Source organism: Pseudonaja textilis, chromosome 3 (assembly GCF_049901715.1).
Source record: "Pseudonaja textilis isolate UNSWEBS1 chromosome 3, rPseTex1.2, whole genome shotgun sequence".
In the NCBI taxonomy this organism is placed as follows: domain Eukaryota; kingdom Metazoa; phylum Chordata; class Lepidosauria; order Squamata; family Elapidae; genus Pseudonaja; species Pseudonaja textilis.
In genome coordinates, this window is record NC_141992.1 from 77502634 (window position 1) to 77530254 (window position 27621).

Below are 27621 nucleotides of genomic sequence, written 5' to 3' on the forward strand. Positions count from 1 at the left end.
TACCTTGGCTACCCCTCCCACTTGGATAATCTGAAGAATTAGGAAACCTGGTGCCTATCATTCCCCTCACATCATGAGGGATTTTAAGACTTATAGTCCAAAATATTCAGGAGACATTTTTTTTCTCCTATGGTAACCACCATTTTTAAAAGTGGATGGAATAAGGAAACATAGTTTTATAGGTGTAATATCCTCGAAAACTTTAGTATGCCAACTCATGGTTTATTTCTAGTTTGTTCTCTAAACCTTAATTGGCTGTCTTCACATAAAATGCCAAGTCAAATGAAAACTAACTGCATTCTATTTTTGCATAATCTCATTACCAAGAGGAACTACACTCTATTTTAAAGTGTGGTGACACAGACTTGGTTAACTGTAGTTGGATGTGAACGTTAGTTTTTACAGAATCAAAAATGATCAACCTGATACTAGAACAGGGCATTAACAAATTAAGGAACAAGTGAGAATTTTATCTTCTACTCCTTAAAAAGAGAGCAGGAGAAAGAAGGGGACACTGTTGTATATTAAGTGTTTGCATATGATACACAGCAGTTCTTGAAATTTTTTTCATCATTCTTGGTTGTGCAAAACCACCCAGAGATGCTTGGGATGGACAATCATATAAATCTTTTAAATAAATAAAAGAAGGAAAGAACTGTGCCTGCTCATTGTTTAAACTGTGCGTGCTCATGCATGTGAAATCAGTTTTGCTTCAATTTTAAAAAGAAAAACATCAAACAATAGGGCATTATTTTCATGAATGACTGTTATTTCATAGAAGACTTGATGAGGAAGACACACGTTTTGTACCGAACTTGCCATATTACTAAGATTCCTTGGTCTTTACCACAAAAATTATCTTAATTCAAGATCAGTACAATTTCCTTTTCGCAGAAACCACAAGAGGAGACATCTGTCTGCCAGAGGCAATTGAACAGGCAGGTTTAGGATGTACGAGAAAGCCTTTTCTCAGCTACCATGATCCTGAAAAACGATTTCATTGATTCCTATTTCTGCTTGAGTCGATTACCTCAACAAAAATCTGGCTGTTGTCTGCGACAGAGAAGAATCCTTGGACTGGAATCCGAAAAAGCTCCGTCTCGTAGAGTTCCATTCCGAAGGTGGCATTGCCAACATGTATTTCAGGTGGCCAAAACTTAGAAACCTTTGAATCTCTGGGTTGATGGAATGTGCAGTTGAACTAGTCCAAAAACAAGAAGACAAATGTATTGAAGAAGATAGCAAACTATATAAGGGGAGGCAAGAATAGTCGTGGACTTCATGCAGCCTCCTGATTACATTTTTATAGCCCCGAGAATCCCTTACAGCCCTGTTGCCAAAACACCAGATTTCAGCCGCCTAATTGTCTGCCATTTTATTTTTTATGTTTTGAGACTTAGGTTAGTTCTAAGCTATTTGAGTGATTTGGTGACCTAGTTCCATCCAGTCAGACAACGTCTCCATAAAGACCCAGACACTGACACCAACATTCCCACCACAAACATATTTCAAATATGACTGATTCACAAGCATTTTTGAAAGGGAGAAAAATCAAGCTTTCTTCAAAATTTACTTATTTCCCCACTGCTTTGGTTCAGAATGATGTTTTCTTCTTATCTTATTTTCCTGTCTAATCCCCTCATGAATCGTATCATAAAGTCCTTATGAATGCACACAAACAATACTCTCTGGCCTCATTAAGCAGCAATTTATATCTTCTTCACTAAATTTATGGCAAGAAAGACATACATTCTTAAACAGAGACAACCAAACAGAAATAAAATATTTTTGGGGGGTGAATTTATCATTTTGAACAAAGAACAGATTGTGAGATAGGATAAATGAGGAAAATCTAAAGTATTGGAAAGCTTTTTTTAAAACCAGAAAAGTCTATTTGGAAAGAAACGATTCATTGGGAAAAATAAAGAGACTATTCACACCTTAACAGCATGAAAAACTGATATTGTTTTGGAATTCGAAGGAGACGGTTAGTACTCTGGTTCCTGATCCAATAAAAGATATATAACTCCCAGATACATGGAAAAGTGTTTAGCGTTCAATCAGCCTATGCATCATAAATGTTGTTTATCAAATACTTTAAAAATCAAAGTTCTACGAAATGACCATATTAGACAAGCCAAATGATAGCTAACCAATACATACCACAACAATTACAGGCCGGCTAAAAAAGGTGATATCTGATTCATCTGTGTCCCCAGGGAAACCATTATCCCCTGATTCCATGTCTTCATAATCAACCAGCCATCCACTAGCATCAGTTGACGGTGATACCTGGATAACAATCTTTAACCAAATGGAGAAAGGGGGAAAAAACACAACTGTCAAAGCTGTTTGTGGTTCTGGTTCCATTGAACTTGTCTCCTTGATCAGAAACATGCCAGGAAAAGTTGGTTATGGGATAGATCTAATATTATTGATAGTAGATAGTATGGCCTGTTACCTGCTGTTTTAAGTTTATCTTAGTTTTCCATGCAACCACTGTTTGAAACATTAGACCAAAATAACTTTTTCCCTGAAAGCCATCACTCTGCTAAACAAATAATTCCCTCAACATCATCCAACTATTTACAAAGTCTGCACTACGATTACTGTTAATCTTCTCACCACTCCTTATCACCTATCCCCCCCCACTTCTGACTGTATGACTGTAACTTTGTCGCTTGTATCCTTATTATTTATATTGACTGTTTCCTAGTATGATTTGATTACTTATTGTACCCTATGACTATCATTAAGTGTCGTACCTGATGATTCTCGACTCTTGATGAATGTATCTTTTAGGTATATTGAGACCATTTGTACCAAGACAAATTCCTTGTGTGTCTAATCACACTTGGCCAATAAAGAATTCTATTCTATTTTATAATAACCACATTTACAGGAAATGTCCTCTGCTTTCCCAAATTTTAGCCTCTTCCTGGGGATATGCTGATTAGGAAGTTTCAGGAAGTTTTTACAGATTGGGGAAAACTTGTTTCAGTTTGTGTACAGTATGCAAACAGAAAGAGCCTATGCAAAAGGCTACCCAGGTAGTCCTTGACTTACAACAATTCAAAGCATTCAAAGTTGCAATGGCACTGAAAAAACTAACTTGTGACCATTTTTCACACCTTCAACCATTGCAACATCCCAATGGTCGTGTGTTCAAAATACAAATGCTTGGCAACTGACTCGTGCTTATGACAGTTGCACTGTCCTGGAGTCATATGATCACCTTCTGCAACCTTCTGACAAGCAAAGTCAATGGGGAAACCAGGCTCACTTTACAACCATGTTACTAACTTAACAACCGCAGTGATTCACTTAAGACATATGGCAAGAAAATTGGTAAAATGGGGCAAAATTTACTTCCCAAATGTCTCACTTAACAACAGAAATTCGGGTCTCAATTGTGGTCATAAGCTGAGGACTACCTTTATGCCCTGATCAGCAGAATAGCTTAAGAACAGTTCACCTTAACTTTTGTAGTTTATTTAAACTGTGATTGCTAGTTTGCACAGGATTTGTCAGGAATTGGTCAAAGGCAAATGAATGCTGAATGATTCCTATTCTTTTCAATAGAGAATAAAAAAAAGGAAGTACATCTAGTATGGCCAGTTTCTAAACGATGCTGAACATTTGTCTTGTAGGAAGTTACTGAACATTACTATTAGAAAGGGCTACCCCAGGATCTAAACCCCTGTGTCTTCCCAGTCAGTCAATTTATCTATCTGCATCATGGTAAAAATAGACTTATTGTTTGACTTCTAAAATTGGAGTGTAATAGCAGTAACATGTTGGCTTTAAAAAGCCATCTGAGTATTGGCACAGAAATGAATATACCAGCAGTTTTACTTCTCTTTCTGGTAAAACTATAACACATACCGCATTTCAAAAAAATAATGGTTCACTGAACTGGACTTGCATATATCCTTCTTTTTAATAATCATCACAGTATTCAGTAGGCAAAGAGCTGTAACTTTATATTACTTCAATATTTCTTTCTTTTTTTGAAGAACACACAATAACAGTGAGTTTTATACTTTCTACTTTTCTTTTGTATTTTTTTCTTTCCCTGCTATACACATTAAGTCTTTACTACTCCCCACTACGCTTTTTTAAATACAAAAAATAAAATAAAAAACCCTTTCCCAGTTTAACTCCCCTATTGAACACATTGCTCATTTTCTACTTGCTTTTCATACACAAATGTTCCCTACATCTTCTTCTGGCTTTCCCGATGATGCAGCATTTCTTCAATTTAGTTCTACCTTTGTTTGCCCGCATGACAGATGGTTGACACGCAAAAGGTATTTTGAAGTTTTTGCTTCATAATTCACTGCTAGTTTCAGTGATTTAGAAATTGGTCTGAGTATCAAGAAAAAATGTGTGCTTTTGAGATCAGTGTAATGTTTAAAGATAGCAGTCCAACTGCTGAGTTGAGAGCCAGATGTATTTTTCCACAGCCTGTTGATCTATAGTTTTTGTTGGGTACATCTCTAGATCAAATGCCAACAGCTCTAGCCAATGAAAGATTTTAAATGGCCTTTTGAAAAAAAAATTGGATAAGGCTACATCTGATCAGGTTGCCTTAGCTATATTTGAGTTGGACAACAGCTTTTTCTTCATTTGCCAAAATTGTCGTTATGTGCTGAAATTACAAAAGCCAATAGCTATGCTTGTTTACCTGAACTGGCCAACATCCACCCAAGTCACAGTGAAAATCCTGAACCAGACTGAAGGGAAAAATCTTACTTAGGCACAATACCTTGCATAGCTGCTTACACACTTGGAAAAACCAAATTGGATTCAAATTTTCAGCATCGAATGTACATTAATATTGAAAATATATTTGACATAACTAGCATATACCAGGAAGCCCCTCCCTCAAAAGCATATACTATATGATTTAACTTAAAATAAATTGCCAAGTTACTGTATTTGGTTTACTTCTAAATAAGTTCATGCTTGCATCTAATATTGAAAAATTACTGCAATTATCCAAATACTCTCACCCCAATCCCATATAACAATGATGAGCAACGGAAAGAGATATCATATAGTTCTATTTAAAATATTTGTCCTTGTGCAGATTTTTGCATACCTTTGCCCCTGAACGTTATCAGATATATATATTTTCTGCTGAAATAGAATCTGTGTGACAAACTAATATTAAAGTTTCACACTTGCTTGGTATATATCCTAAACAAAGTCACCCAATTGGCAAAGTGCTAGAATGAAAAATTAAAACTCGTAGATTCCTTAATTAGTTGCATTATTTTAGTTGTTATAACTTCAACCAAACAGTTCTTGGTGATCAGTCTTTTAATTGTGCTGTAGGAATTTTGGCCCATTCCTCCATGGCAAACTGCATCAGAAACATTTGAGGGTCTTCTAGCATGATCATTTCCATCCTTCTGCAATTGGTGACTCAGATTGTTGGGGACAAAATGCTGACCCTGTAAATCGCTTAGAGAGGGCTGTAAAGCACCATGAAGCAGTATATAAGTCTAAGTGCTATTGCTATTGCGGATACTGCCATGTTTTTATTGCAAGTTGGATGACTTTATTTCAGAAATAATAGACAAAAGATCAGACCCTGTCTATAAATCTATAGGACTCACATGAAGTTCTTGTAATTTTCAGGGACAAAGATATGCAAACATTCAGACAATCAAAAGGTGGGGGAGGCAACCATATTTGAAGAATGGAATGATAGTGCTACTATCCCACTGTCTCTTGTTAGAAGTCAACATTGTACATGTATCAGATGAAAGATATTATAACGGTAACCTGTGGACTAAAAAGCCACTAGGAAATATTCCTCCCATCTTGTGTATTTTGCGCTTCACTGTTTTTAGCTATAAATCTGGGAAAAGATGTGGAGCAGGTTTCAGTAGCTTTGCATCAGAGAAACACTCTTGACTAATCTGTGCTCCTCCTCCTGATGTCTTCTAAGAGCTAAGGAGCAGAAAGAGAGATTTAGGATTCCATCTCAGTATTCTAGGAGATTAAGAAACTCACAGAGTTGAGATAGACAATGTTATCCAAAGCATTGGGAATCTGTCGGGTCCCACAATCATGCAAAGATGACTCCAGAATAAAATGGGTCCTGTTTGCTTTAGCTCTGCAATTAGGATCCAGCAGAGAGAGCTGTGTCCCAAAGAAACCGCTAGCCTAAAAGGAAACAGAACAAGACAGAAGGTTATACCTGAACCACTAATCAGAACAGCAAAGGACAGTGATACAAAGCAACAACCGGTACCAAGCATTCCGAGAAATTCGGTATTGGAAACATATTGTATGATTTTTTGTGTTGTCACAATGAATGAAGTAGGAAACCAGCAGGGCAGGTATTCAGCTGATAAGCAATTGGATTGTCTACCCATTCAGTAGAATGAAATTTCAAGATCCTTGAGACTGTAAATTAGACTTGAACATTTCAGAATAAAATACCATAGAGAAATTGATTTTTTGAAGTTCCCATCCAGTTACAAACAAAATGAACTTTCTTTACATGCATAAAAATTATTATAGAAGGGAGGAAGGCAGTAAACATTTCCATTTCCTCTTTGTGGGATGAGTGGACTTTTAAATGGAGAGAGTGTTTCAGAAAGTGACCAGCTCTTTGAAATGACAGTCAATTCTAGTATCTCAAAACTATAGCTTTATTCTCTTGACTAGGCTTTGAGCCATATCTGAAGAAAAGCTGCAGTGCTGAGACTGTGGACTCAGCTGAGCGTCAATACTTTTTAGAGCCAAATGGAACACTAATGGTCCTTTAGGTCACATGACCCTTGCTCAGCTGACAAGAAGAATGGCTTTTGCCTTGAGGGGAACCCCAAGCAGTACAAAGCAGCTGTGGTGATACCAGCCTTGCACCGATATCCATATGACCACCCAGAATCCAAAATAATTCCTTTTGAAATGAAATGAAAATAGCATGCTAACCTCTAGGGAGTCTTTTGCTACCGCTACCATCATGGATGTATCGTTACATATCACAGACATGGCGACATCAACGCTACCCTGGACTTCTTCTGGCTCCGGGTCTTTTGGAAGAAGCTGTTCAAAACCATGACTGGCCATGATTGGGTCAACAGTATCGGCTGATGGGAAGGAGCCTTGGTTGTTCTCATGAAGAAAACTGAAACGCATGTCTTCACTCAAGCGTGGGGCTGGAGGAGCTTTAATGCCATGCAGCAGTTCCTTCAGCTCTGGTGGAAGAAAATCTTCTTCTTCTTCTTCATCATTCATTTCTTCTACGGAAAAAGAGAAATTACAAATAGTAATTGCATTCAACTTATTCATAACTAGAGTCATGCACTGGTTTGTTCACATAAGCATGTTAAACCATGTCTCTGGAGATTCTCAGTCATCTAGGCCATGCCTTTTTCATGGTTGAAAAAGCACTTTTGGGACACGTTAAACCATGATATTATTATTATTATTTATTTCCTTTCCCAAGAAATAGTTTCTTTGCCCTATTTTTCTTGCAACAAGTCCATATTTGATACAGTTTATGATTCCCAGCTTGTTTTAACCATTTCTTATTATGTCTGAATGTGTAACAATGGTTTATTCCTAAATTTGTCTTTAACTCAATTTAGCCCTTGTTGTTGCTGGCAGAAATAACAAAGAGAAAAATCCTAAGAATTTACCCAATAAGACTTATCAGCAAAACTGGCTTCTTCTTGTTCCTGGCTTTCTCAACAAATCATGGTTATAACAAATCACTATAACAAATGCCGACTTAGCAGGATGCATGAAACAGATATTATGTTAAGAATCCTATTTAAAGTACAAATAGGACCTGACACTTCTCTTTCCTCACAGAAAACAACAATGAAGGTATCTCATTGAGTGGGGCATATCCTTTCCTTCAACCCACCCAGTGTTCATCCCTCCTGAAAAACTAGCTTTCTTTTATTTCCTTGTTCTTGGAGAGGTAAAAACAGCCGTGGCATGGTATGCAAAATATAAAAGCATGAGTTCCCTCAGCATCCTTAGCTCAGGACAATTGCACATTTGACAAATAAAGTTCGAAGCTGAGAATCATCTCACAAATGTGGCATTCCGCACTGTAATTTCCGGGAGCAAAAATGCTACTCAATTCAAGACCTTTGGAAAATGGACCCCAGGGAACAAAAGAATGTTGTTGTATTTAATATGATCTGATGTTCCTCCTTACCTGCATCCACGAGTTGTAGGTGAAATCTATTAGCAAGGGGTGCTTTTGTGTACGTAGTAACTGGGTAGTGACCATGCTCATATGCCCAGGCAATCAAATTCTCATGAGAGGAAGGCATATCAAACACTATGGTTTTACTCATGGTCATAGAGCGTTCAGTTTCTTTTCCAAAGCCAACCCCATTTGATGTCTATAAAACAGAAAATAAAAACTTTAGCTCTAGATAAGAGTTTTGTTTCTTGCAAAACTTAATGTTTTTGTAAATTGAAAGGTTTAGTTAACTATCACTCCAGATCAAACTTTGCTTTCATTCATTTATTTTGTACCATTCAATCAATGTTTTCTTGTCCACACAAGGAATTTTATCGAAAGGAACAAAACTTAGTGGGTAATGTGTAAAATACGTTCAAACAATTTCAACTGAGGAATAGCCATATGACAGAATCTCACAGCTTCATGAGACTCTTCTATTGATAACCATTAACATATAAAATGGCTCTAAGAGTTGATGGCATCATATAGTGCCATAACTGCACTTAGCAAACAGAATGAAATCCTCTATGCCAAAGGATAATTGAGAGGAAATACATACTGCAACAGCTTTTTGCAACCTGATGCTCTCTAAGTATGTTTGAAGTTCAGTTCTCAGAATTTCCAGTCAGTTGGGGAAAGGACAGAAAAGACACTGTAATGATTCTTATGGCTTATAATTCATTATTAATGATTGGCAGGGTATAAGATTATCTTTCCTCTACTACCTGTCCCTATCAGGCAGCAGGAGTTAAATTAAATTGTAATTGTTGATTTCAGAATGTTTGGACAATCAGGGGAACATCTGCAAAACTGAACATCATCCCCAAGTAATCTTTCAGTCTTTGAAAAGAATATATGTCTTCTACTAGGGCAGTTAACACAATTAGAGCAATATATTAAAGTGTGCGATAAAAATAAAATACTACATATACATCCAAGTTTGAAAAAAGGCTTCTGGTAATCTCCAAACCAGGACACTTTAGCAATGTTGCATTTAAGCAACCGTTGGAAAACATTTATTCAGAAACCATACTTTGCTGCGTAAAAGGAAATATGTATAGTACTGAAGATAGTGTGTTAAGAACAGGCCTGAACTGAATACAATGTCCTTGGTTCAATATGCATCAGGTTCCTGGAAATGCTTCAGGAAGAGAACTGATCTACCTCTAAGCTTGTCACTGCCTTGGATTTTCCAGTTATTGAACTGAACAGCTTAAGCCAGGGGTCCCCAACCACCGGTCCCCGGACCGGTACTGGTCCGTGGAACAATTTCTAATGGGCCGCTGGTTTGCTGGGCACCGCCATCTTGTTTTGATGAAAAAGTGCTTCCGGTGAGTTTTTCCGGTAGAAAGCAGCGTTTGGGTGCTGAAAGAATCCTCACGCCTTAGTTTCACCGAGGGAGGTGGTGGCTTTGAACAAAACTAAGGCGCGAGGATTCTTTCAGAATGCATGGCAAGGTGAGCCGAGCGACTGTCCCGAAGCCGTCCCGAAGCCCATCGACACAGGTACAAAGGAGGAGTTGAAGGTGGCGGGGAGAAGCGGGGGACGGCTGGCTGGCCGGTCGCTCGGCTTGCCTTGCCATGCGTGCTGATGCCGGTACCGGGCTGCGGATGATTTTGTGATGCCGGTACTGGGCCGCGGCACAAAAAAGGTTGGGGACCACTGGCTTAAGCTATTGTAGTTCTATTCCCATTTATTTTTTCATTTAGGGATGGGCAATCTTTTTATTCTAGACAGCATTTTTTCAGAAATACTCTGATGACGAATCATAGTGAGCGGGGCTAAAGCACAGAGGGAATCCAAAGCCAGAGGCATGTCAGACACATATCACCTCTGTAATGGGCTCATTTCCCCTTTCTGACATTCCTCTTTCTCCTTTCTTTTTATTACCAAACCATCAGTTTCTCTCTTCCAAGCAACCCTGAGACTGCAGGTCATCCCATCCCAATTCAGTCGTGCTTTCTCTTTGCTTTTCACGTCAGTGAAAACCCTTCAAAGTGTTGTTGATTTTAATCATATATCCGAGTCTAAACATGTAATCACACCTTTTAGCGTGGTGTGATTTGACTTAAACATCCTCACGCAGTAGGAGAAATCTGATTTTCTTGAGCAGCACACCTATCACAAAAGTCCTATGTAAACAAGGTTTAGGCTGCCTTGGAGTCCTCTGATGGGCCTAACTGCAGTATTTCTAGCAATTGTTTTCATTTTTCACAAGGCCCCAAGCAGGTAGCTGTGAGAAATGAAAAGGGCAGTTACACCCAGTTGTGTAAAGCGGCTCCGAAGGCCTAATTTTTTACTCTATTTAAGAGAAGGAGATTCTAACATTATGGAATGAGATCCCAGCACCTGCCCCAAAGTGCCAAATGCTAAACTGGAGCTATTGTCAGTGAGAAATATCCCCTATTTAGCAATACTGTGTAACTGACAACTGGCAAGCACTGTTCTATGCAAGTGTTGGTTCTCAGAATCACATTTGTGACATGAGCAGCCATATAAATTAAACTGACAGACGGAAGATAGATGGTGTCATTTATGAATGCATTCTTGGGAGCAGGAGGAATCTGATAGTCACTGAATCTCTTCAGCTTTTAGAACTGTGACTGGAACAACACAGGAACTTCACATACATGGGACCCTTCCTCTTTCAAATTGCTCTTAATATTTAAATAAAAATATTATTTAACAACTTGATTCTTGCTGAATGAAGAGCTTGAAGAAAAGGTTCAAAGTCCACAGGTTCACAGAACAGGGTGCAATGCACCCCCGAGGCTTATAAAGGCTTTCAGAAATGAACGCTGATCCATCCTGTACACCAGGGTGGGGATCAAAGGCCCTATTATGACTTGTGGACTTCAACTCCCAGAATTCCTGAGCCAGCCAGGAATTCTGGGAGCTGAAGTCCACAAGTCATAAAAGGGCCATCGGTTCCCCACCCCTGCCTTACACGGTAGCAAGCTGCTTGGTAGGTTAGAAGAAAACAAAGCACCAACATTAGCAAAAGAGGAGGGAGAGATTTAGTCAGCCTTTCTGTTATCAGGCCTTTCCTTGTACACAGCAAAGCAGGAGCTGTTAACAGACCCATGCCTCCTCCAGACCACAAAGCAGGGCACTATCTACTTACAATGGCTTCCAACCTCCCCTGCACGTCGTGGGATTTGATGACCCAGTTGACAGACTTTCTGCACTTGAGGATAAGTACAAGATCCCTGACAAGTGTGGTGTCTGGCCGAGATGGTCTGATGTCAATGATGATATCCACCTGGAAAGCGCTGGATGTGGAAAAGCAAGGCAGAGTCAGCCTGCATGCCAGAAAATTTTTGCTCTCAACCTTCTTCCAATCCATCATGTTCCCAGTGTCTGGCCAGTAGATTAAAACACTGGAGATTATCCCAGACATCCAGCATGTGCAAAACAGACTGTTCCACCACACTTGCTAGAACAATTTTAAATAACAATGGAAACAACATACTTTTTACACTAATAATGCTCCTCAGAAAGCTTGTCTTTCCCATTTAAAGAGTGCACATTTTCTCTGTTTTGGTGTCAGTTCAAGAAAACCACTTAGAGCTGGCTTTTCACATCTGCACAAAAGAGCTATCTTCTTTTGCATCAGAAGTTTTAAATGCAGATTTTATACCTCTGTTCCCTTTGGTACTTTTAGTATGAAGCAAAAGTCACTTTGCTGTCTCTTCAAAGTTCAAACCATAGTTTGGCAAACAGCGAAACAGCCTGAAGAGTTCAATCTGCTTGCTGGATTTTAGAAGCAAATTCTATAAACACAGAATTACTGAATCTTTGTAGTTTTACTTCATTTTTAAAATGATAGAGAGATATGCTAACTTTGTTGCCAAATATTTTGTTGCCTGCTTTAAACCAATAGCCAATTTCTTGCTCTCCAACTCCTGATTGTGAGCCCTATTCTCTCTTCTCAACCCTTTTACAACTTTATATTATTCCCCTTTATCCCTTGGACTACTATTTTCTATCTCTTTATGCCAGTCTCATAAAACTATTTCAATTCTTGGTGGATAATTTTATTAACAAAAGTGTGTATGTGGTCTCTGTATTACCTTATCCCATGATGTTTGATCAACTTTCTAGTTTAATTTTCAGCATTTCCAAATAGTTTCCCACCTAGTAGGAATCATGTCCAACCCTCCTGAGTTTTTCTGAGTTAAGAATAAATTGACACCAGTCCAGCCCAGTTAAAGGTCCAATTAAACTGATTTATTGCTACTCATGTCTTTGCATAGGAATATTCTCAACTAATAGCACCTGCTTGGAGTTAGATAAGGAGCAATAGGATTCAAGGGGCGGGTTGGACTTAATCACCTTGTGGCTATGTAGGGATTCTAGGCTGATATCCCTTTTAACTCTGCCCTCAGGTTCTGGCACTCGTTCTCCTACAATACCAACCTTATTGTCACCAGCTATGACAGCTTCTTATAATAAAAGATAAATGCCCAGCATTCAAACCTAATCATGGTATAATTTGTAAAAAAATTTAAGCTTATGTCCAATTATTGTATGCTACATGATGTTTAAGCCAGATGCCCAATCCTTTATATAGCTGACTTTTGTGCTTATTACAATTTGGCACTGAAACCATTATTTTAAGAGAAAATGCCACATCTAATTTGATTTGCTTCATTAGATTTATCCCGTGTTTGAAATGTTAGGTTGAAGATACTGAATTTATGATTTTAAAACATCAACATATCAGTTCCAATTATAAAATGGTAGGTTTTATGACTTATTCCCTTTTACAAATTTGTATCAAATGTCTATAAAATCTAGTCTCAACTTCAATATTTTGTACTTTTATACTTTTTATGTGACTTTTACAATATGGGGCTTGGTGCCTTTAAAACTGCTGTAGGGCTGAAACCAGTCCCTTCCCAGTTTGAAGAAATATAATTTTATTTAAAACATTTACCTGTTTGAATCAGGTGCAATAAGTTCAATTATATGAACTTCTTTATCATGGGCCACTCTAGACATAATGCATCCCTCTGCTGCCTTTGGTTGTAGGTATCCCGCAAGGTAGTTTAAAGAAATAAAGTTCTTTTCTATGTTGCACGTTGTAGGAAAAAGTTGAACTAAAAAAAGAAAAATTATTTCATACATTGGTTTTAATTACCTGAGATTGTCAAATGCAATTATACAGATTACATTTGCAGTGATGCCCAAACTAAATACAATAAATATTCTTTTGTGTTCAGAACTGATTTTTCCCTTTTGTACATTTTATACATTTAATCAATTTTAAGTCATACCAATATGTAGTAATTTATATCACTACCTGTAACACATTCAAGAAATCTCACATATGCTAAAAGTCAAGATACTCCTTCCATTTTCTATTTGATTTGATTTGTTCAACTCTAAGAAAAGGTTCTAAAATTAACAGAGTAAGTGCAGAGTAAGAAGCCTGGGGAGAAATCTAATTGTTGGCATTTTCCGTGTCTGCTGTTCATGTTACTCAAGCCTTTTCTGATGATTATAGTACGTTTTTGTTAACACAGTTACAATTCAACAATTAACATGGAGATCCAAAGTTTTTATATTACAGAATTCATAACTAAGGGTAAAGAATAGCAAAGCTCAGTCTAGCTTAAATATGCTCATCAGGTGTCTGAACAATGGATACAATATCTCACACCATTTCAAATCTCAAGCAAAGCTTTGGTGCCAAAGAATAGTGAAAGACTGAGAAAAACAAATTCCCTTATTCCTCCAAACCTTTGTTTCCAAATTTGCTTTAACCCAGGCTTGCAATCACAGAGAGAGTGACATAATGTGTGATAGTTCCACCTAATGCACAGATGGGACAACTTACCTTAGGGAACTGTCAACTTTTGACCTTACAGAATCACTATTGCTACCTATGGAACACTTTCTCCAAAAACAAGAACTCTTACATTACAGAGCTCAAGTTATTTATTATAACACATATGCAAAAATACAACAGACAAATATCCCCAAATACAAGTCCCGCCCCAAGAATACATGCAAAAAAGGACTGTGTTCATTCTTCAATGTTAGAAGGACAAAGCAATCCTAGATTTCTAATGTGGAAATTACACATTCATTTTCTGGTTACAAACTAGCTCTTGATCTGTCTAATAAATTAATTCATGTAGTCAAGAATTAATTATATGTTTAGAAATTAATTCCTTATATGGAAATAGGTTCTAGATGCTTTCTAGTTTCCTCTGCTTTCCTCTCTGTTTACTTTTGTGTTTTTCCTTTTTTAATTACTTTTCTTTTTTTTCATCCCTTTTTCCCATTTTTGTATGACTTACTTTTTTCCATTTTTGTACTGTTAATTAAAGCAATACAACATGTTATGAATGTCTCGCTGTTCTTTGGCTTTTGATACAACTTCCAATACAGGTAGTCCTTGACCTACGACCACAATTACGCCCAAAAGTTCCCATTGCTAAACAAGATAGTTGTTAAGTGAATTTTGTCCCACTTTATGACCTTTCATTCCACAGTTGCTAAATGAATCACTGCATTTGTTAAGTTAGTAACACAGTTGTTAAATGAATCTGGCTTCCCCATTGACTTTGCTTGTCAGAAAGCTGCCAAGGGGGTGTCAGCATTCCAGCAACACTCCATTCCACCCAATAACTCCGAGACGGACATCTCTTAAAGGCTCCTTTTATTTTGGATAGTAACTGGCACAACTGTGGAATCTGGAATCTGAAAGTTCCTTGCAATAAGTGAAAACTACACAATCCATGCCCTGCACCCTGCACTTCACATCACATGAGCCAATCACCATCCATCCCCAGTTAAGACTTCCTCTCAGTTATGTGCAACACAACCTGACCTTGAATCAGAAAAAGAATATTATTATGTCTAACTCGATATCCCCCAATATTCCCCCCTCCCACTTTCCCAGGCTCAAATGTGGCAGGGTGGGAACATCTGATCTCAATATGGCTTTCAAAGCTGACAGGGGGATCACATGCAACCGGTACATTGCAACCGTCATAAATATGAGGCAATTGCCCAATGTCTGAATTTTGATCACATGACCATGGAGATGCATAAGTGTGAAAAACGGTGATAAGTCACTTTTTTTCAGTGCCATGCTAACTTTGGTCACTAAATGAACTGCTGTTAAGTCCAGGACTGCCTGCATTAGAGAGAGAGAGAAACTCAATCTCCATAGACTTCTTCCACATCATATCTACTTAGGATTACTGTTTTATATTCTACTTTGGAATCATTATGATTTTCATGAAAAGCAGGTAGCGCTCTCTACAAAATAAATAGAAAAGGGAACTACAGTATTATTTTCGTTTCCTTGTCTTTTTAGTAAACTAAATGCCACAAACGTTGTAAACTTTTCCTATAGGGGAATTCCTCCAGCCTTTTAATTGTTTGAGTTGATCTTTTCTAGTTTTCCAATATCCAACTTGAGATATAGCAACTAGAACTATACACATACGCACACACACAGAATATGGTCACTCACATCTGATCATACCAAAGACGTTGAATGAATGGATCGAGACTGGCAGTTTTATTTTTAATCTTTTCCATCCTAACTCAGTTTTAGTGTCCCTTTGCCTTCTTCTCTGGAGGATTCTTCTGTGTGAGCCATGAGAAAGTAAATCTATTCATGGAGTCTGACAGAGCACTCCCCAAACATCTGTTAAGTATCCTGCCAGATGGGATCTCAAAAGTTGCAGAGATATTCTGCCAATTCCTCCCATTCAGACAATGGAAAGTGATCCTGAAGAAGTCCAGCTTGCACTCAGATTAATGTACTCAAAAAGGCACACATGCAAAATTGATGCTCAATGGAGGCAACACAAGGTCTTCAAATGGGCAAATGGCTTTCCAGCCCTTTCTCGGAGAATATCACCACGCGTTTGAATGCGAAAACACAAAAGGAGATTTTGTAACTTCACTGTGTGTTTCTGGAACATCCTCTTGTTTCAGTCATCAGTACCAGCAGATAAATAAGTCAAAAAGGAGGCAGCTTTTTTCATCATGTTGGTATCACCTTAAAACATATGCTGTTTGGATTAATTCAGCTGCAGGGAACAATCATAGTGTAATAATACATTATCTACATTGTAGGTAAAGCTCAAGACTCCTTTGAGCTGAACTAGACTTCTGGTGAATTATATGGACATACCCAGGTAGGTTTCATGGCAACCAAACCAAATGCTTTGACTTATGTCCCCTTTAAAAACTGTTCTTGGGAGAGTTTTTTTCTCCAGCCGATGATAACTGGAGGTGGTTTTATGACTTCCCAGTCTAGCCTTCTACCCAGAGATTCCCTGGGAGTTTTGTATCTAACGGTTAACGAAGTGTGTCCCTTATCTTTGTTTTTTGTTTAACTCTGCTCAACAGGTTAGAGTGTTTGCACTTAAAATAAAAGATACAGATGCTGAGTTTTGTTTTGGCTTTAGAGCATAATTTGCTGTTGGGAGTGCCATAGCAATAGCATTTATACTTACATACCACTTCACAGAGCTTTATAGCTCTCTCTGTCTGGGTCCTCATTTTACCCACTTTTTTGAGCCATTCAGGATCGAACTCCAGGTTGTGGGCAGAGTTAGCCTGCAATACTTCATTCTAGCCACTGTGGCATCATCATGAGTAGGAAGTCCTCGACTTACAACAGTTCATTTACTGATGGTTACCACGGCACTGAAAAAAGTAACTTATGACTGTTTTTCACACTTATGACCGTTACAACATCACCATCATCATGTGATCAAAATTCAGACGCCTGGCAACTGACTCATATATAGGACATCTGCAATGTCCCAGGGATCATGTGAGCACCAACTGCGATCTTCTGACAAGCAAAGTCAATAGGGAAACTAGAGTCACTTAACAACTGTGTTACTAATTTAACACCAGCAGTGATTCGCTTAACAACTGTGGCAAGAGAGATCGTAAAATGGGGCAAAACTCACTTAAATGCCTCACTTAACGACAGAGATTGGGGCTCAATTGTGATTGTAAGTCGAGGACTACCTGTATTTTCAGAGGCTGAGACTGGGTCCCTTCAGAGTCCCTTGTGACTGGGTTGCTTTTCCCGAGTGTTACATCCTTGCTGCTATTGCGTTAGGCTGGAGCGAGTGATGGAGGAAGGGAAAGCATTGACTAGAGATTATGCAGGGATGTCTACTAACAGATGACCCAGGGCGTGGCACAAAAGCAAGAAAGTCACAAAAGTAGGTAAAGTCCCTTTAATACCACCAACTTGGCCCCCAATGTCCAGTTATCATCGGCTGGAGAAAAAAACTCTACCAAGAACAGTTTTTAAAGAGAAGAAATTCAGTCTGAACCCAAAGTAGATATAAATTATGAATAAAAACCAACACAAACCACGCTGCAGCAATTAACGAGACAGGGCAGGATAAGTAAATGGAAACTTCAATAGATAACAAAACACACAGAGTTGAGAGGATGCCAGAACCCAGATAAGACTTGACAGACCAAAATAATTCCCGCTTTGTTTCCAGCAAGGTACGGTGCGCAAACGCCCTTTTTAAATCCTGTTTTCCCAGTTACAGCTAATGAAGGGAATCGGGGCCCTTTTCTCCCCTGTAATTAACATAATTCGTGTTGCTCCCTTTTCCGTTCCTTCCTGCGTGCCCGAGGATGAAGAGGGGGTGACCCTGGGTCTTCCTCTGAATGTCCAGCTGGACTGTGCCCTTCCCCAGTTTCTTCCATAGTCACTGGAGCCACGCTCCCACTCCCTGTCAGCTGCTTGATCTCCCCCTCAGAATCAGATTCCAACAGGGGCATGACACAGATCTTGTAAATTAGAACTTTTTAAAAAAAAACTATTACTATGAAATTAAAGTGCATATGAGTGAATGGGCTTCATGTGGGCTATGTTTTATTTTGCAGGTAGTTAGTGGATAAATGGGTGAGTGGGTGGTTGGGTATGTGTACTACACTGCTCTGGTGTCTAATGTTATGCATACGGTTAATGTATGTGTATGTATCTACTTTCAGCAGTTGCTCCTATGTGCAAGCAAAAACCTTAGCAAAAGATTGACTCAACTGGTAATTAATAAGGCCCTAGTTCAACTTATTCATTTTTCTCTATATATTTCCTAATTAAAAAGAGCATTTTTCAGTAGTCCAGCTTAGGGTGAGGAGACACCGTTTTCATTTTTACTATCCCCATCTACACCTACTGTATATGATACACTTAGGATGATATGCTACTCCAGCTGAATAAAATACCCCAAGTAACGTAAACCCGCCCCCACTTTACAGTAAGCAGTAAACAAGACAATGAATAACGGCAGTCATCTGCCCTTCATCAACTGCTAGTGGCACTTCCTCTGTTTAACCAACCATGTTGTCTGCAAAGATCCTCCAGGTAAGTCCTGCCAGCTTTCTGAAACACTACCAGGGTTTCGACCATTCTTATTATCTATGTAAATAACTTCTTCCAGAGGAAGCAGAGAGAAATCTCATCACCAGGTCCCTGATGACAACACTTCCTGGGGGTTGGGATCCAGAGCAAGCTGCTTCTTCTACATCTCACCTGGTCAACAGGTACCACTAGAAGAAGGCATCTGATACATAAGTTCCTAAGACACAAAGGCGATAAAAGTAATGACCAACATCTTGAACTATATCCAGAAACCACCTTGACAGCCTGTGCAGCTCTCATTGTACGACTATAGAACAGGTAAATTAGGCTTAAACTATTACTAATCAGGCTACTGCATTTTAGAGATGGTATTCAAGGTCGCATGAGTTGCAACCCTGAAATGACAGCCAAGAAGTATTATTAACAAAGATTCCTGATTCAGTAATAACTAAACTGGTACCTGGAGATGGAGCTGTACAAATGATTTCAATTTGCACTTCCTGCAGAAGCTGTGAATGTAGGGAGTATAAGCCAAATATTATAACTGCTGTTTTATTATAAGGCTCATGCTAATGAACAGTTGGTAAAACTGTGTATATTCTAATGCAGAGGTATCAAACTCGATTTCATTGAGGGCTCCATCAAAGTTGTGTTTGACCTCGGAGGGCGGGGGGGATGGCCATGGTGGTCATGGCTGGGGGTGGCAATGGGTATGGTGGGCGTGACACAGGACTCAAATTAGGGGCACCTGTGGTGACCAAGTGCTAATGCAGGACTTCCCTAAGACCCTCCTTCTCTCTCATTATACCCTTTCTTCCTTTCTTTTCTTTTTCCTTCCCTGTTCATTCTCCTTTCTTCTTCCTTCCCCTCTTTCTTTATTTTCCTTTCTTGCTCTCTTCCCATCTTTCCTACTTTTTCTTTGTCTTTCCTCTTTCCCTTTTCTGTCCCTTCTTGCATGCCCAAGTGCAAAAAGGGAAACATTTCTCCTTTTGTTTTGTTTTTAGTCCTCTGCCAGTGAAAACGGAGTCCAGAGGGGCAGCCCCTCCCCCTTCCCAGCTCCATTTCTGTTAGCACCGTGGGCCAGTCCTTTGCTGTTTCCAGGCCGGCTCCATGGGCCGGATCTAAGTACCTCATGGCCTGGATTCGACCCAAAGGCCTTGAGTTTGACACCACTGTTCTAATGTATATGTCTGTAAACTTGATATAAGAAATATGGATTTTTTTAAAAAAAAAAATAGCGTATGGTACGTGTTAACCAGGGATCACTGAGGTGGCTGGCTGCCTTAGTGAAAGGAATTTTTTTGGGCAGTGTTATCTTTACCTGAGGGATGCCTGAATACCTGTAGGCAATCGGGGGAGGCTCTTTTCTTTTTAAAATAAGACAACAAACAAAAACACATAAAACATAAAACATAAAAACCTCATCCTCCTTCATGAGTTTACAGACAGTGTATCGGTTGGTTTACCACTTTTTTTGTGCATCCATTTCGTAGTCTCCATTGTAGTTATATTACATAATAGCTCATATTATCAATCAACAATTATATAGCCTGATATCATTATTAAACAATCATTTGACTATAATTTTATTAATCCATACTTTAACGAGATAACTATAATTTACTTAATTTATTTTATAACAAATCATAAAATCTTGCCAAGTCTATCTTAATAAAATTTTATAAAGATAGTATCAAAAACAAAAGAGAAAAAAAGAAATATATATTCATTATTTCCTAAGTTTCTAAATATTCTATTATTATATTTTATTATCTAGCCATTGATAGAAAAGGTCCCAAACTTCTTAAAATTAGGGGGAGGCTCTTTTCTTGTCCCTAGGCAGTTTATTTGCTCACAGGAATCGAGCCACCGACCTCAGCGGTGCACAGGCCCAGCGTCTTACCTTGTGAGCCACTGGGGCCCCCTAGATATGAATTATTAAATGGTTTGTCAAGAACTTAGTGATTTTTGTCAATGGAGAAGAAAAGTTTGGAATCTGGGTAGATGTTAATAACAGATAACATAACAGAATAAGATTGCATCCTATAATTTTACAGTATTTTTTTTGGTCATCATGGAAAATAAGACAGTCTATACAAGGTTCTCAGGGAGTGTCTGTGCACTTTATTTATTTACCTGCTTGTCACTATTTTATTAATAAATTTAAATGTATTTATTTACTAGTACTACTATGAACTAGTAGATATCATAACAGTGGTGCAAGTGTTGTTTTTTGTGCTATATGTCTAGCCCCGTTCTGCATGGATATAGTAGTCCTTGGGCAACAGTTATCCCCAGGCAAGAAGTAAAGATCTCTATAGCAACTTTAGAGCAAAGTTAAATTCATGGCAAAACAATCCCTCAACAGATAAACTAATGTGGACGACCTATTAATTTCTGATAATTTTTTGCAATTTCTTGCCATTTCTTATACGCAGTGATTATTCTTCATTACATAAAAGGGTGAAAATTACTGTTCAGTTGTTGGTCTTCATCTTTTGAAGATTTTAATTCTCCTATGGAAGAAAATTAATGCCAATAACCTTCACCAGTCCTCTACTTCACTATGCCACTCACATAAACATTGCCAGCCAATGAACAATAACAGCAAAACATCAGTTTGGGATATGTGGTTGCCTGGAACAATTGCTAATGAAAGGGCTGATTCCATGACAAGAAAAAAACAATTGATAAATAACTCTTTACCTCTTTTGGATATTGCCAACTTTCTGGTCTGAACTGAGAAAGTGTGTCCCGGATCTTTGTGTGTATGTGTGTGTATGTGTACAGCATCTTTGCTTAAAATGGGGAAGGCAATATCATGCTTTGTTATTAATTAGGTGTTACCTTGATATTCCTATCCAACATGACCCTACACTGGTGTAAACTTTAGTTCTTTTGGCTTAACAAGATAAGCCTTTTTTATCAAAAATGTTCATCATGTATCAGCTTTCCTCAATAAATTATTGCTGCCAAAAGTCATATATCAACAATAAAATTTCCTGCAGCTGGAAGGTATTTTAAAAAGATTTAACGGAAGGATAACGGAAAACCACAGGGATTACATTCTAGGTGCTAACAAGTGCTAACAGGGAAAAAGAGTTTCAGCATTGAAATGGGAACACTTAAATTCATCAAAGTAGATTTTGAAAGACTGTTAACTAATTAATGCTTTATGAAATAAGGGCATTGTAACACAGAAGGCAAAATGGCAAATCAGAAAAATTAGAGATAAAACGTGTAGCTCAGTTGCTCGGAGAAATAAATGAAAATACAGTTGTCTGTAATACAATATATTATAGCATGGCAATTTGAAGTAATACAGAAGTCTAACATTCACATCACATCTTCAATAATCTAGATACAGATACGGAAGACTAGAAAAATCTGACACAAAAGTTGACCATCTCAATCGCTATAAACTGGAATCTCAAAAGATGGCAAAAGACTTCTCTCTGATGTCCTGAGTCTGATGAGTACCCATGCCTGCAATGTAAATAGCCAAAAGTCCTATTCAAAAACACTGGTAGTATAAATGGCAGGGGACTGCATTTATTAGATTCTAGTTTAGGTGCAAAAAATATTACTAACTTGTGAAACCTTCAACTCCCATCAGAAAACCTTCCTGATCAGCACCCAATCATCCAAACATCTAGTTTGACAAGCACTAGGATTAGAGACATACTCACCCCAATTTATCAGAGTGTGGTGAGCCTTATTTGGCAAGTTTTATTTTACAATCCTCCTCCCTTTAACCTCTCATCTTTCAATTGCCACTTCTGGAGCGGTGGGATATCAAATGAAACCCTTTGAAAGCCAAATATCCCCCCCCCCCCTTAACATTCTGTGTAAATTGACCCTTTTTAAAACACTGCTTTCTTTCCCCCTGTGGCAATGAAAAGGATACAAAGGAAACAACATTTGAAGTAATTTTCTTATCTCAGGAGAGCCAAGGAATGTCCCTCAGGTAAGATTGAAGACAAACATTAATTAAACCCCATTTCTTATTAACAGTTGTACAAGCTTCAACAGACTTACCTTCACCCACTTTTATGTAAACATTTCTGGATATTTTAAATTCGGTGAAGGATGTTACTGCTCCATATTCCTTTTCAGCCCACTCTAACAGATGCTTATTTCCTTGAGGAAGGGGTTTCTCTTCTCTCTTTGCTGTCAAGGAGAAGCCTTTCTTCTCAAATTGCACAATGGAGCCTGCTGAAAGCTGAGGAGATTAGAAGACATATTTAATGCGACAGTCACCTGCCACCAAACAATTGTCTCTTCAAAAACTTACCAACCATAAAATCGTGACTTTAACCTGTGATGCTGTCTTCCACTACCTAAACACACTATATTGCAATCATTTGGATAACTTGAAGTCCCTTTAAATAGAATATCGCACCAAGAACATGGATTTCAATTCTTTTCTATTAGCTATCAAGACTCAATGTGGATGAGAAGGTATGACCTTCTAGAAAGAAAAGATGCATATAGATTTGAAACATGAACCCAAGTGCTAGATATTTCTTAACAAGATCTTTTATATTATATGCCTATAAATAGGAAAAAACCCAGATATTATATAATTGTGAAAATAACAACAAAAATGCTGATTCTTTTGGGGGCTACCTTTACCTTAAAGAAAAACAGCCTGTGACTACTTCTACAAGCTGTCACTCCCCAGTTGTGGTGGGACACCTGTCAGAACCACCAATAAACAGTGACTGAGAATTTTGGGTCTTGTAATTCCAGCTTTAGAAAAGATGAGCTAGGGTAATGTAAAGAAGAGGATGAAACACTAAGATATCTGCTCCAGGCTGAATTCCCAATGAGCACTTCAGTAGCTCATTTTTTATCAAGCTTCCTCACTCATGCCTGTTGAGGAAACAGCAATTTGAGTGCCCTTCCTGATTTGCACAAAGCAGTTTAATAAAGAGTAGGGGAACCCTAGCTAATGGGAGACTCTATTTTATGCTGTACCCCCATATTGTACTGCATACGAAGTTGAATTATGATTTAATATTGGGCTCCTATTTACTATACAAGAAAACAGAACATGGTTCTGTTCATATGGTGAATGAATAAAATTCACTCAGATATACATATAATAATTGAAGTACAAACAAATATGAGCTTATTAATGATACGTCATTATTCACCATTCTTCTATATTCCCATCTTTTCTCTTTTTAAATATATACTTTTATTAAACTTATCATAATATAAAGTACAAATGAGAGGTACAAAAGTAACAGAGAAGTGGGGGAGGGAAAAGAAGGGGAAAAAGAAGTGGGGGATGAGGAGAAAAAAGGGAAAAAAGCATTATGTTCCAACTTTTTTCAGCACAGTAGGATATAATAAAATAAAATATAGCCTTTTTTAAACTGTCACATGCTTAATTAGCCATTTCTATAACAACAAACATTTCGAATCAGAAATCCCATGTTATGTTTTTCTTTCTTAAGCACAAATCCTAGAAGTAGCTACTGAGTAGAAACAAAACTGGATGTATGCTTTTCTTTAATTAAATTGGCCACATTTCTATATTTCATTCAAAGTTTCCTTCTATGGCTTCATTGTCATTTTTCAAGGCCAATTTGATACAAAACGGCTTTCATGCTATATATAAGCCCAAACAAGCTAACTGATGCAATGAAATAAAATCCTGAGGCACAATAGGATTGTACTGATCCTGCAAGAAAGAACTTTCTTATTCTTAAAGCTGCTCTTTGAGCCAAGTCAATGATGATAGAAATCATTTAAGCTACTATGGAGCAGTTCATGTAACATCAAACCAATCTCAAAGTTCCTTAAGTGGAAAAAATAGATCAGAGAAATGCTTTATGGCATGTGCTCAAGGTTAATGGAATTTGATCTTTTGGATCATTACCACTGCTAACCAGTGTCATTTAGATAAATCTTAGATGGTATGAACTGGTAGGCTAACCGCTTAGCTAAATCAGGAGGTGAAATGATCCTAGAGTACTAGAAACTAATACACTCTGGAAAACTGCCTACCCTTTGACAATTATTTTCATGGAGAGCTAAAAAATCAACATTAGAATCCTCATTAGCATTGCATTTAATAGTTATGGATATCAAAGAATAGTGCAAGTCATGCACATTATTTTAAAACAGATGTCAGCAGCACATGTGTTCTTAATCAAATTAAATCCTATCTCAGAGGGATGAAAATCGTGAAATTGATAACTTGTCTTTCATGTTGTCAGACTCATAGAACATTGCCTCATAGGAAACTTATTCTGGTGGGAAAGAAGGAAAAGATCTGTTTGAGAAATGCCCACAGCAACCAAGTGAAATAAACTAATGTGATTATTTCCATAAGACACTTTTTTCTAAAACACTGTGATCAATGATTGTCATTTTGAACATTACCCACACTCAATAGAATTTTGTTTCAGACAACAACGTGTTGCAAATAGATATGAAGATACTTTTGGATGACTAACTGGAAGCATATACTGATACACTCTCAAACAGTGACTTTGGACAGGATATTAATAATAATCAAGAATTTATAAAAGGGTCTCAGAGACCGTCAGGACCTTACTTTGACAATCATTGTCCTAGATAATCAAAGTAGAAGAAATCCTGTGACATTCTATCCATTTTTGTTGGAAAAATAATAATAATAATAATAATAATAATAATAATAATAATAATAATAATAATAATAATAGCAATAGCAGTAGCAGTAGCAGTAGTAATGTGAAGAACTTGTGGGATTTTCAAATATAGGCGGATCATCATTTAGAACACAACATGCCAGATATCACAGTCGTTGAAATCCGAAGCATACAATTTATCGATATCACTATACCAGGAGACACCAGAGTCAAAGAAAAAGAACTAGAAAAAAATCACAATATATCACGACCTGGTCATCGAAACTATGCGATTATGTCATATGAAACATATGACAGTGATACCCACTGTCACCGGGGCACTTGGCACCATGACGAAGAATTTTTCAAAATACATCAAGAAATTACAGCTTCCTATAATAACACCAGCAGAACTGCACAAAACTGTGCTACTCAGAACGTTGTATATTTTAAGAAGATACTTCGTTGATAACTAGGATGCTGGCATCAATGTGTATCAACCACCAGTGCCAGTCAATAATATATGTGATACATTTTTAAATGTTCAGTTGACTTTCATGTTTAATGAGTAAAAGACAATAATAATAATAATAACAATAATACTAATACTAATACTAATACTAATACTAATAATAATAATTGGGATCTGCTCGCATAATCCGCCGATGCATCACGCAGTCCTAAACACTTGGGAAGTGTTTGACTAGTGATTTGTGATACGAAACCCAGCATAGTTACCTCGTTTGCTGTGTACACTGTCGTTTTTTGTTAATAATAATAATTAAAAATTGATTAGTTGTAAGGCCATGCAATGTACAAGGCAATAATTAGGCCACAAATAACAGAAAAAAGTAAAAGACAGAACTAAAAGAAAATATAAATCATGTTTCTATATCAACCCTAAAATTGACCCAGTCTGTTTATTTGGTTTTAGTATCCAAGCAATTTCATAAGTTCACACAATAGTAACTGGGCCAGAAAAGATTGCCAATTTTTATTGTCCATTAACATGTGTGATAATGCTTTATTTGTTAAAGATCCAGAATATTCAAAAACAAGTCAACGATTAAAAGGAAAGAAACTGTAAACAAAATGTATCCATTGCACATTTACCAATCAATGTAAACTATTTGCCATGTTTAATTCACATTTTATTATACAGAAGGTGTTCATGTGAGGGTTCAATCAACACAACATCTATATCTCCACAAAACTAAACTATGGTTATCCTTTCCATCACAGAATAACACCCACAATTATTACAACAACGGATGTCCAGTGCTTCCATTGTGTTAGATCTGCAGTTCCAGACTGGGACTGCATAGCTACCTCCATGTCCACAAATGAAGTGCACAATTGAGTGTCTTCTTTGAATCTGAAGGACTATCACATATCTTACAAAAAGGAGTTTCTGCTGGAGTGATATAGCATTTCCAGACTGATAAAGAGACTCCCTTTAAAACAAAAGTTTATCTAGGTCTGGCAAATCACAACAACCTACTGTACATGACAACCATTCTCTCTTTACTAGATTAGATTTTAAATATACAAACTAAACCTGCTTCAGATCTTAACGAGCTTTTTTGATGGTCATGTGACCACATTACATCATTTCATTTTAAAAAAGAAATTATATTCAGTGCAGTGCTTCATATATCAATTTTACTAGAGGGCTTATAAAAGAATAACCAGATTTGTATAAAAGGGGAGCCCCAAATGTCATTAATCTACATTTCACTAAACTCTTTTCTGTCCATTCATCACCTGATAGTCTCAACACATCTTCCTAACGTTTGGCAATATGCAATATTCATAAAACAAATCTCAATTTAATGAAATATGCTTGTAACTTGTGCTTCAGTTTTTTATAGGATATGGAATATTATTAATTGAAGTTACTAGAGTATTTTTGAAGGAGCAAAAATATTTACTCTCAATTCGCACATCGTGCTGTGCTAATATGCACTGCACTAAGGCAAACTCCTGGGCTTACCTTGTGCCTTGTTTTTTCCCTCAGACATATAAAATCTGCCAATGGATGTACATGCATGCATAAATACATCTACATAAACCATAAAAGTCAACTTTATTTTTTTAAAGTGAGGGTTTGATTGTCTGAGGCAATATCCTGCACCTGTTCACTTTGAATCTTATTTTTCATGTCACCATATAAGAGGCCTCTTCCACTGAAGGAATGGAAAGGGGGAAATTATGCATATAAAGTATCATTTCATATCTTTTCATTTCTGTTGTTCTGGGCAATGTCTTAAGAAGAAGTTACATGAATGGAGAGCTAAATCATGGGCCAATCTCAGGTTGGAGCCAGGAACCCCACACCCTTCACCCCGCTAGAAATGAAGCTAAGAACCAAAGTGCAGAATACAGCAAAACCTTATCCT

At 37.6% G+C, this 27621-nt stretch overlaps 1 protein-coding gene across 5 annotated transcripts in view; it reads right to left on the reverse strand.

Moving 5' to 3' along the window:
* TGFBR3 (transforming growth factor beta receptor 3) overlaps nucleotides 1–27621 on the reverse strand; it is a 166938-nt gene that overhangs the window by 16931 nt on the left and 122386 nt on the right. For 4 of the 5 annotated variants that reach the window (XM_087930157.1, XM_026700317.2, XM_026700314.2 and 1 more), the window contains exons 5-12: nucleotides 22635–22818; nucleotides 13164–13326; nucleotides 11349–11496; nucleotides 8192–8381; nucleotides 6952–7262; nucleotides 6025–6177; nucleotides 2164–2304; nucleotides 1031–1201 (exon numbers count right to left, since the gene is read on the reverse strand). In XM_087930157.1, the coding sequence (XP_087786283.1) occupies nucleotides 1031–1201; nucleotides 2164–2304; nucleotides 6025–6177; nucleotides 6952–7262; nucleotides 8192–8381; nucleotides 11349–11496; nucleotides 13164–13326; nucleotides 22635–22818 (1461 nt within the window). The remainder of the gene's footprint in view (nucleotides 1–1030; nucleotides 1202–2163; nucleotides 2305–6024; nucleotides 6178–6951; nucleotides 7263–8191; nucleotides 8382–11348; nucleotides 11497–13163; nucleotides 13327–22634; nucleotides 22819–27621) is intronic. The other variant, XM_026700316.2, reaches the window with a different exon arrangement.